Here is a 12249-nt window from a genome sequence, read left to right as displayed (position 1 = left end):
ATGGGCTAGTATGCATCGCATACTAGCACATTATGTGCCACTTACCCGCAGAAGAAGCCTGCAATGTCACTGCTGTCACCTCTTCCTTCCGGGGCTGTGGACTCCGGCTCTGTTACTGGCCGGAGTCGCGTGATGTCACTCCCCTGCATGCACGTGGGAACCAACGGTCATGGCACGGGCACTATAAAAAAACGTCACGATCGTGCCCTTTCTTCAGTGCACATGCGCCGATGACATTGGTGCAAGCGTGTATGGTGAATATCTCCTAAACTGTACAGGTTTAGAAGATATTTTCAGTACCTACATGTAAGCCTTATTATAGGCTTACCTGTAGGAAAAAAAAAAATATATATATATATATATATATATATATATATATATATATATATATACACACACACATATACACACATACACACGCTTATAAATAAATGTTAACAAACATTTTAAAATGTATTAAAACATTTTTAATTAATTTAATTAATTTTTAATTAAAAACAAATTATCAATGTAAACAAACATAATTTTTTAAGCTTATTAATTAAATCACTGAAATGAGTCTAAACTCCCTCAGGGTGTCAGAAAATATTGAAACCAAACAGCATCAATGCCAAGTATCTAGAGTTTCCAGTAAGAGGTCAGAAATAGCAGCCTCCACATGTATTTTATCATAGGTTAAAAACAGTTAATATCACTTTTCCAACCCACTATCTCTCAGCAGTACATAAATCCAATGTCACTACTGGAATTCCAGTGCTGACATAGAGGAATATAAGGAATACCCATACCTCATTTAATATGTGTGTGGCATTCTTGGCTCTTATTAGTTCTGGAGTCTCCTCCAGCGCCGTCAGGCCCCGTCCTTTAATAGTGTCATCCAGATCCTTCCTGTACTCTTTCTACAATTCCAGGGATAAAGACATAGTTAATGAACAGCCAATAACTAATACGTGGAAAGATATAAAGAGAACACTGAATACAAAAAAACATAAAAACAAAAAACACAGACTGCACAATACACAGTTAAGACAGAAAACAAAAATATGCTATAAGATACAATACACATATAATTTGCCAATGTTGCATGGGTTATTTAAAAAAAAGTCTGGCTAAAAATATGTGCATTGTAACATTGTGTTGCATTAATTAAGAGATAAATGCAAAGATTTAGTGGAAAGTTAATTGAAAATGGGTTTGCTATGTAATAACACAAAAATAAAACAAGACATGGAAGAGACATAACAAAGTAACACATGATAAACAAAGAACCAGCAATATAAAATAGGGGGATTTAGAGGGTAGTAGTGTTATTATTTTTATTGTATGTGGTGGTGAAATGTAGAGCAGATGCTACCTCGCTTGCTATTTTTGTAGCATATCTGACATGTAACATTGCTGGCGTAACCTCCAAACCAGAAAGGTTTCTGCCTTTAATACATTCTTCCAAGTCTTTCTTATATTCTTTCTAATAGAGGCAGGAAGAAAAATATCACAAATAGTATTGCATTAACAAGATGTTTCTTAATCTTTCAGTATAGTTGGTTATATCTAACCTTTTAGTAAATGTGGAATATATATATATATATATATATATATATATATATATATATATATATATATATATATATATATATATATATAAGCATGAGTGTTTTTATTTTATGAAAGTGAGAAAGAAAGAGTGTATTCATTTTCAAGCATAATGCCAAGAAGATGTGCCATCAGTAATTTTCCTTCAGTTATCTGGCTATATTAAATGGCTGATTTCTGATTGCCAGCTATGGTCCAGTGTACATTATTTTGCTTTGCACACACGACTTTATTGTTAACAAAGAGGAGAAAGGGACAGTAAAGCCTCATGCACACGAGACGCAGTTAAACGCGCGTTCAGATGCAGTTGGACAGTTTTTTCAACTGCACCTGAACTCATTCAATGTTATCCTATGTGTCCATGCACACAGTCTCGTTTTTTTCCGTTTATATGCAGTTGCGTTTAATCTCGTTTTTCCAGAAGCAAAAAAATGCGTTCAGAAACAAAAATTTCTGCGTTTCAGACGCAAAACGCGGCAAAACGCGGCAAAACGCGGTAAAACGCGGCAAAACGCCGCTACCGCGTTTAGCCGCGTTTGCGTTTATATGCGTTTTTAAAGGTGACCTTTTTTTTTACATTAAAAATCTCAAAAATGATTGCAAATGATGAAAAACCATTAGAAAAATATTTTAAACAATTGCAATTGCAAGTGGACAATCCACAACTTGTGGCAAGTGACGTGGCAAGTGGACAATCCACAACTTGTGGCAAGTGACATGGCAGGTGGCAAGTGATGTGGCAAGTGGACAATCCACAACTTGTGGCAAGTGACGTGGCAGGTGAAGTGGCAAGTGACGTGGAAAGTGGACAATAGACAACTTGTGGCAGGTGACGTGGCAAGTGACCTGGCAGGTGACGCGGCAAGTGACTTGGCAGGTGACGTGGCAAGTGGAAAATCAACAACTTGTGGCAGGTGACTGGCATGTGACGTGGCAAGTGGACAATAGACAACTTGTGGCAGGTGACGTGGCAAGTGACCTGGCAGGTGACGCGGCAAGTGACTTGGCAGGTGACGTGGCAAGTGGAAAATCAACAACTTGTGGCAGGTGACTGGCATGTGACGTGGCAAGTGGACAATCCACTTGTGGCAGGGGACGTGGCAAGTGACGTGGCAAGTGGACAATCCACTTGTGGAAGGTGATGTGGCAAGTGACGTGGCGAGTGGACAATCCACAACTTGTGTCAGGTGACGTGGCAAGTGGACAATCCACAACTTGTGGCAGGTGATGGGGCAAGTGATGTGGCAAGTGGACAATCCACTTGTGGCAGGGGATGTGGCAAGTGACGTGGCGAGTGGACAATCCACAACTTGTGTCAGGTGACGTGGCAAGTGGACAATCCACAACTTGTGGCAGGTGATGTGGCAAGTGATGTGGCAAGTGGACAATCCACTTGTGGCAGGTGACGTGGCAGGGGACGTGGCAAGGGACGTGGCAAGTGGACAATCCACAACTTGTGGCAGGTGATGTGGCTGGTGACGTGGAAAGTGGTGTGGCAAGTGGACAATCCACAACTTGTGGCAGGTGATGTGGCTGGTGACGTGGTAAGTGGACAATCCACAACTTGTGGCAGATGGCATGGCAGGTGACGTGGAAAGTGGACAATCCACATCTTGTGGCAAGTGACGTGGCAGGTGATGTGGCAAGTGACGTGGCAAGTGGACAATCCACAACTTGTGGCAGGTGATGTGGCAAGTGATGTGGCAGGTGATGTGACAAGTGGACAATCCACATCTTGTGGCAAGTGACGTGGCAAGTGACGTGGCAGGTGACGTGGCAAGTGACGTGGCAAGTGGACAATCCACATCTCGTGGCAAGTGACGTGGCAGGTGATGTGGCAAGTGACGTGGCAAGTGGACAATCCACAACTTGTGGCAGGTGACGTGGCAGGTGATGTGGCAAGTGACGTGGCAGCTGACGTGGCAAGTGGACAATCCAAAACTTGTGGCAGGTGACGTGGCAAGTGACGTGGCAGGTGACGTGGCAAGTGATGTGGCAAGTGGACAATCCACAGCTTGTGGCAAGTGACGTGGCAAGTGGACAATCCACAACTTGTGGCAGGTGACGTGGCAGGTGAAGTGGCAAGTGACGCGGCAAGTAGACAATCCACAACTTGTGGCAGGTGATGTGGCAAGTCACGTGGCAGGTGATGTGGCAAGTCACGTGGCAAGTGGACAATCCACAACTTGTGGCAGGTGATGTGGCTGGTGACGTGTCAAGTGGACAATCCACAGCTTGTGGCAGGTGGCATGGCAGATGACGTGGAAAGTGGACAATCCACATCTCGTGGCAAGTGACGTGGCAGCTGACGTGGCAAGTGACGTGGCAAGTGGACAATACAAAACTTGTGGCAGGTGACGTGGCAAGTGATGTGGCAGGTGACGTGGCAAGTGATGTGGCAAGTGGACAATCCACAGCTTGCGGCAAGTGACGTGGCAAGTGGACAATCCACAACTTGTGGCAGGTGACGTGGCAGGTGACGTGGCAAGTGAACAATCCACAACTTGTGGCAGGTGACGTGGCAAGTGACGTGGCAGGTGATGTGGCAAGTGACGCGGCAAGTAGACAATCCACAACTTGTGGCAGGTGATGTGGCTGGTGACGTGGCAAGTGGACAATCCACAGCTTGTGGCAGGTGGCATGGCAGATGACGTGGAAAGTGGACAATCCACATCTCGTGGCAAGTGACGTGGCAGGTGATGTGGCAAGTGACGTGGCAAGTGGACAATCCACAATTTGTGGCAGGTGACGTGGCAGGTGATGTGGCAAGTGGACAATCCCCAACTTGTGGCAAGTGACGTGGCAAGTGGACAATCCACAACTTGTGGCAGGTGCCGTGGCAAGTGACACGGCAAATGCAAGTGTACAACTGCTCTCTATGCTGCTGCTGCTCACTCTGATCAAAATAGCAGAAATAGTTAAAAAAAATGCTTTGAGAGCTTGGGGAGGGTCTACATGATGTTATCTTTATAAACGCGTCTAAACGCAAACGCGTCTAAACGCGTCTAAACGCGTCTAAACGCGACATGCAAACGCGGCAAAACGCGCGTTTCTAAACGCGCGTTTCAGCTTTTTTTTAACAGAGGTTTCATCTGCGTCTCGTGTGCATGAGGCCTAAAGGTAATGTGTATAGCAAGCAATTAGGTATCAGCCCATATCTTTTAAAAGCAATCTCCTGGACAACCCGCTCCTGCACCACTAGGAGGCCCTGTTTAAATTCTATCCACTTTGCAGTGCTGAAGTATAGTTATGCCCTTACCCTCATGCTAGAAAAAAATCTAAGAATGATCTATAAGCAGGTTCAAGCATTGCCACACGAGGTAAAAAAATGATTTTGCTTATGCAGTTAACTATTTTCAGAGGTACTGTGGAAAGGCTCTAATTTAAGCTCAATCTGTCCCAGTAGTGCATTTCTTAATACTGATTCTGTTACAGTAAAAATGAATGCACAAAAAGCAAAGAAAACCTGTAGAACTTTGTTGGAATAATTAAAGAAACCATCTTTAAAGGAGGGTAAAGTAAAGGTAGAAAATTACTGATACAACTCCTATATTTTGGGGCTCAAAATAAATAAAGTTTATTTCCATATTTTATTGTGGAATGGGCAGGGAAAGGTTAAAACCCATCTTAAGTTATTTTTACTGTCTGTTTCCCTCCCTTCACTTACTGTTTCAGAAACGCAACAGTAAGTGAGAAAAAAAATTTAATGGAAGGTAGTTCCACTCTTTGAAAATTGTCTCCAGAACAAGTTTGTCCCGTTGCAGATTTGCTCTCACATCTTGATTTGATGATAACTGTCATGTTAGAATTTGATTTCCCATCAATTTCTGGTGGCCACTAGGACAGATAGAGAGGGTGAATGTATCAGGAGGAAAATTGTCACGCCAATGTTCATAGAGTACGTTCTGCATGCTATGAAGACACTAGCGTGGCACTTTTACTGCTTTTCTTACATTTCTGAACTTCTTCCTGAAGCCACCATTGGGGCTTGCTGGATCTTATGTGAGCAACCTCAACAAAGCTTGTCAACTTGATTAATTCAATGGGTCACTTGCAACATTGGATGTTAAAATCAGCAGATCTAGTGCCCCTTGTACAGCAATTCAAACTTGACAGGGGTTCTAACTCTTCCATATTGCATATATCCAAAACGAAAAAAAAAATTTTCTCTATACATACACTTTTTTATGGTGCCCTTAGCCAGTAAAAAATAAAAATAAAGTTTGAGAGCCCAAACACTAGTTTCATGTCTGATTTTAGTCTACTTTTTTTAATTCCACATTTGAATTGTTTCATAATACCTCATTCTCTTTTTCTTCTGACTATCAGAAGAATTCAGTTCAGAAGTAGGTATGACTGTAAATATCTTACTAGCTTTTCCTTCTCTTGCCATTTTTCCCTATTTGGTCCCTAGGTGGAGTAAGTAAATTACTACCAAATCCTGAGATTCAAAACCTCCCAGCCCCACAAACTAGTTATCACAGTTGAAATTTATTTTTGTGTTTAAAGGGAATTACATACAAAAGAACAAAAGAAATTCTACAGTACATTAAACTGCTTATACATGCATATTTCAGCTTGTATAAGATTACCATTTAACAAAAACAATATCAGCTTCAAGGGATTTCCTTCTTGAAGGACTTAACAATTTTAACAAATTAATTCAAAATACCATGACACCATTCAACAAACGTAAAACCTGTCACTGTATTCACTCATTATAAAATCATTACAATATGTTTTTTTTCTCTAAATTAAAAAAATAAGAAAAACCTTTACAAAATATTTTAGATTTCTCAAATTATAAAAGTTAAATACATATGTTTCATGTTTTAATCAATTACTATGTATCCAGGCAGATAAAAACAGTTACTATCTCGAAATACAAGAAAAGCCCACATACTGATGATGAAAACAATGCACCTAAATTACTTAATAATTACCACTTGCGAGACAAAAACATTTAAAGCAGAAGGTTAGATCCTTCTCCTGTCCATGACACCATTGAATAATTTCCACTTCTAATAAGGGTACAGGAAAGATTACACAATCTGCCAAATTTCTGTATATCCAAAAGAAATATGGGGTTCATCTACTAAAAGCAAATAAGCTGTTCCCATTGCAAGATAATATTCCTCACAGCTACGTGGATGTGCCAAAATTTCACTTTGCAAAGAATATCCCATCAGGTGCCGAAAAAAATAAAAAAAAAACACAATTTTTGCTTGCAGATGATTGGATGATGAAAGAGTTTCATCTCATTCACTAAGCTCTGGGAAAGATTCCTTTGCAAAGTGCAACTTCCCTTGCAAAGTGAACAGTCTATACAGAGCAAGTTTATTTTCCAAGGACTTACCTCACTCTGCATATGCTGAGCCTCTTTAGCTGTGACATAAGTTGGAGTCTCAAAGTCCAGCATAGCTTTGCCTCTCTCTTTTTCATATTTCTCTTTGTATTTCACCTGTTATAGAATACATTATTTAGACACAATGTAAAATAGTATTTAATTAGGCCTAAGAAATAAATTATACCTCATAAAACTACATTAAATATTTGAATGGATCTCTATCACATTTTAACAAAATAGATGAGCAGGTGACACATAGAAAAAAATTATGAAATATCTAAGACAAGAGGGAAAAAAAGGAGTAAAGAAAACAAAATTATACTTTTCTAAAATTGAATTATATATTATTTTTAAAAATGGAAATACGGGTTTAAATTTTAATTTGCCTCTTCTATTGACTTACATTCATTATAGTTGGCCAATGTCAACCAATAGGGTTTCAGCTGTTATCTTTCTCTTTTCCAGGATTGCAAATAAATGAAATGTCAAATTATTAAACAAACCTTAATGCTCTTTTCCGCTATATCTTTTCCACTGGAGCTATTAAACGTTCCTAATATAACTCAATGCAATCTCATTAGAGTTTATTACTCATCTATGTTTGCATTTTTAGGTAGAAAAAAAAAACAGACACTATACTACTAATACAAATAGGAAAATATCCCTACCATTTTTTAAATTGTATTTGAAAAAAAGCAGTTGCCTTTTTATTTACAATTTTACTAGTAGGATTAAATTCGGAATTTGTTCTGTAAATTAACCACTTCACGACTGTCGGCATATATACGTCAGCAGAATGGCACGGCTGGGCAAAGTAATGTAACCGTACTTTGAATTTCCAACCGTTCGCGCGCGTGCGCCTGCCGCAAGCTCTGTGACCATGCCTGCGGGACCCACGGACTCGATCTCCGCGGGGATGCCCGCGATCATGTCACAGAGATCAAGAATGGGGAGATGCCGATGTAAACAGCATCTCCCCGTTCTGCCTAATGACAGGACACTGATCTTCTGCCCCCTGTCATTGGGAGCAGCGATCAGTGTCCACGTCATACACAGCCCATCCCCCAGACAGTTAGGAACACTCCCCTAGGACTCGCTTAACCCCTCCCCGCCCTCTAGTGGTTAACCCCATTTACTGCAAGTGACATTTTTACAGTAATCAATGCAATCTTATAGCATTGATCGCTGTATTAATGACAATGGTCCCAAAAATGTGTCAAAATTGTCCCATGCGTCCGTCATTATGTCGCAGTCACAATAAAAATCGCTGATCGCCGCTATTACTAGTAAAAAAAAATATTAATAAAAATGCTATTAAGCTACCCCCTATTTTGTAGATGCTATAACTTTTGCGGAAACCAATAAATAAACGCTTATTGTGATATTTTTTTTTACCAAAAATATGTAGAAGAATAAGTATTGGCCTAAACTGAGGAGAATTTTTTTTTATATATATTTTTGAGGGATATTTATTATAGCAAAAAGTAAAAACGAATGCGTTTTTTCAAAATTTTCGCTATTTTTTTGTTTATAGCGCAAAAAATAAAAACCACATTGGCGATCAAATGCCACCAAAAGAATGCTCTATTTGTGGGGAAAAAAGACGCCAATTTTGTTTGGGAGCCACGTCGCGCAATTGTCAGTTAAAGCGACGCAGTGCCAAATTGGAAAAACTGCTCTGGTCAGGAAGGGGGTAAATCCTTCCGGGGCAGAAGTGGTTAAATTAAATCAAATTAAACTATATCTCTACATAAAAACCCTTCTATTTGTCTAGGCAACTGTTCTCAATGGGACAGAAAGTGGTGGTAAATACAAGAATGTACATCTGTCACCTAAATATTCCAGTAACAACTAATATTAAATTTTCTCTTAGGATAGATTTATTTTTTCTTCTTGCTGTATCTCCAAAACAGGGACCGAAAGGAAATCTCCCCAATTTAAAAGAGACAGCTAAAAATTAAATCTGACTGTTGCTTCAATTCCCTATTTTAATGCCACGTACACACGACCGAATTTTCCGGCGGAAAATCATTTCATCGGATATTCCGATCGTGTGTTGGCTTCATCTGACTTTTCAAAAATTCTGATGGACCTAGAAATAGAACATGCTTTAAATCTTTTGACGGAATCAATTCCTATCGGGAAAACCGTTCGTCTGTATGCTATTCCGACAGACCAAAAACAATGCAAGGGCAGCTATTGACTACTGGCTATTGAACACATCATCACATACTAAACGAACGGACTTTGGTGTGATCATGTGTAGGCAAGTCTGTTTCAGCAGAACTCCGTTGGAAAGACTGTCAGAGTTTATTCTGATGGAAAAATCGGTCGTGTGTATGCAGCATTAGAAAAAAGTTTGGCTGTTGATTTACTTTTAAGTAGGAGTGCAAGCTAGAAATAACTATGGTTAGAACTGCTTCCAACTCTCTTTTAACACCTATACTAAGTAACTGTGGAAGAAAGATGCATTAACAAATTCTCAGAGCACTTCGGTCCAGTCAGGTGATCCCCCCAGCAGTCAGCTTCAGGGGAGATGAGGGAGCGCCGACAATGGATGGAATACCTAAGCGGTGACGTCAACCATAGGTTTATTACGGGGCATCCTCTTCCCTAACCCTGGTGGGTAGTAACTGATATTTTAACTGGAACAAAGTGCCCTGAGATTAGGTAAGTTTAAGCATCTTCTTTCTACAGCAGTGTTTCTAAAACTGTGTGAGAATTTCAGGTGTGCTGTGGGATCATTCATGTTGTGCGCCAGGCCCGGCGGTTGCCGTGCCAGTGTCACACCACAAGACTCCATGGCTTCTCCAGCATAGTGCTGACTGTCTGTCACTCACTGAGCAAGTGTGCAGGCCTCACAGGGACAATGGTCATCTGTGCTGCCTGGCCTGTGTGCGAATTGGATTGGCTGATGTTCACCACCACTGCATTAGGCTGCAGTGTGCCAGGACAGGTGCCGTGACAGGCACTTCCAGCCAATGAGGTGCTGAGCACGGCACCCCTCAACGTGATGTCTTTCCCTCCTCCAGTTCCACCCACAACAGAGCAGAGGAGCCCGAAGTCCTTGGATATCCCACACAGTGTGGAGCTGAGAAGGTAAGATGAGAGAAGAGATAGGGATGGACTGACCAGTGTGTGATATCAGCAGTGAATATAAGCAGCTTGTGTGATCCCCATTCCCCAATATTATATCAGCAGGAAAATATTAGACATGTGCAGAGTAAAATATTTTGTTTCCGGAATTTCGTTTTCGTCCGAAAAATTTATTTATTTAGTTACTCCCGAAATTCGTTTTTATTTATTTTGTTTTTCGTTCAAAAATTGCATTCGTCCAAAAATATACATGAATTACGGTCGAATCTGTCTTTGAAGGCTTATGGTGTCTGTCGAATGTATAAAGAAGATTCGACTGAGCTAGTATATAGCATACTTCGTGTAAACTTTAGAACCCTAAGTCTATGGGACTCCAACGTTCAAAATCTAAAGTGCTAATTTTAAAGGCTAATTTGCAAGTTACTGTCCTAAAAAGTGTTTGGGGACCCGGGTCCTGCCCCAGGGGACATGTATCAATGCAAAATTTTTTTTAAAAAACGGCAGTTTTTTCTGAAGCAGTGATTTTAATAATGATTAAAGTGAAACAATAAAAGTGTAATATTCCTTTAAATTTCGTGGGGGGGGGGGGGGGTGTCTATAGTATGCCTGTGAAGGGGCTCATGTTTCTGGTGCTTAGAACTGTCCCTGCACAAAGTGTAATTTATGCAGGAAAAAAAGTCCTTTAAAATCACTCGCAGCTATTATGAATTGTCGGCTCCGTAATCCAGAGAACACTCATTGAAAGTCATTGATAAAAATCAATAAATAAATAAATAAAAAAGCGTGGGGGTCCCCCAAATTCAATTACCAGGCCCTTCAGGTCTGGTATGGATATTAAGGGGAACCCCGCGTCAAATTTTAAAAAAAATTGACGTGGGGTCCCCCTAAAAATCCATACCAGACCCTTTATCCGAGCACGCAACCTGGTAGGCCGCAGGAAAAGAGGGGGGGACGAGAGAGCGGCCCCCCCTTCCTCCTGAACCGTACCAGGCCACATGCCCTCAACATTGGGAGGATGCTTTGGGGGTCTGTGACCCCTCAAAGCACCTTGTCCCCATGTTGATGCGGAGAAGGCCCCCCCTATTTGAAATGGTAAGGGGGTACAAAAGTACCCCTACCATTTCACAAAGAAAGTGTAAAAAATAGTTAAATAAGACAAACACGCTTTTGAAAAATTCCTTTATTAAAAATAAAAAAAAATTAAAAAAAGATTCCAGCCGTGGTAATCCACTCTTGCTATCCAGCGACGGACGATCATCTCTCCAGGGTCCAGCGATGGCTGATCTGAATCAGCGCAGCGAAACCATCCATCTTATGTCTCCACGGAGGAGACACTGCGGGGATTATTGTTTCACTTTAATCATTATTAAAATCACTGCTCCTGAAAAAACGTCAGTTTTAAAACTTTTTTTTGCATTGATACATGTCCCCTGGGGCAGGACCCAGGTCCCCAAACACTTTTTAGGACAGTAACTTGCAGAATCTTTTCTCTCTGTCAAATCTTTTTTCTCTGTCGAATATTTTCTCTATATAATCTTGGAGGTAAGGTTAGGCATATTCGACCACAGGTTCTATAGACACAGATTGTTATTGTCAGAGTCATGTCAAAACTCCTATTCTATATCGAACTGTTGTAACAACGAAAACGAAAGTAAAGCATTTATTTATGTTGGATCTTTCGTTTTTCGGACTCTGTGCTTTCGTTATCGTTTATCAAAACGAAAACGAAAATAGCTGAAATTCGGACGAAAATGCATTCGGATGAAAATGAATGCACATGTCTAGAAAATATAATATATACAAAAGCAGCAGTCTTGAGTGATCCCAAATATTATATATCAGTGATATATAATGTTGGGGACTGCTGCTTTTGTATATATTATATTTACTGCTGACCACAGAAATTGTTACATCTTTTCAGGTGTGCAGCAAAATTTTTTAGATCTTTTTGGTGCGTCACAAGACAAAAAAGTTTGAGAAACACTGTTCTACAAGGTACTTAGTATACAGTAGGTGTTAGAAGAAGTGTGGGAGCATTTTTAAGCATAGTTAGTTCTAGCCTAGACTTGTACTTTAACTATTGTAGTCAGTGGTAAAACTCCCAACTTTACTGTACTATGTAGTAATTAATAGAAGACCTATAGCTGACATTACTCATATGTGTTAAGCCCCGTACACACGAGAGGATTTATGTCCGACAGACTTCCGAAGGAGTC

At 40.5% G+C, this 12249-nt stretch overlaps 1 protein-coding gene across 29 annotated transcripts in view; it reads right to left on the bottom strand.

Moving 5' to 3' along the window:
* Window positions 1-12249, bottom strand: part of NEB (nebulin) — a 300983-nt gene that overhangs the window by 48194 nt on the left and 240540 nt on the right. For 27 of the 29 annotated variants that reach the window (XM_077447687.1, XM_077447688.1, XM_077447689.1 and 24 more), the window contains 3 exons: window positions 6947-7051; window positions 1355-1465; window positions 789-899 (listed from right to left, as the gene is read on the bottom strand). In XM_077447687.1, the coding sequence (XP_077303813.1) occupies window positions 789-899; window positions 1355-1465; window positions 6947-7051 (327 nt within the window). The remainder of the gene's footprint in view (window positions 1-788; window positions 900-1354; window positions 1466-6946; window positions 7052-12249) is intronic. The other 2 variants (XM_077447696.1, XM_077447701.1) reach the window with 1 other exon arrangement.

Source organism: Lithobates pipiens, unplaced genomic scaffold (assembly GCF_037356315.1).
Source record: "Lithobates pipiens isolate NorthernLeopardFrog02 unplaced genomic scaffold, aLitPip1_a1.2 Scaffold_22, whole genome shotgun sequence".
NCBI lineage: Eukaryota > Metazoa > Chordata > Amphibia > Anura > Ranidae > Lithobates > Lithobates pipiens.
The sequence above is the reverse complement of the archived record's forward strand: the minus strand, read 5'-3'. Positions and strand labels throughout refer to the sequence as shown.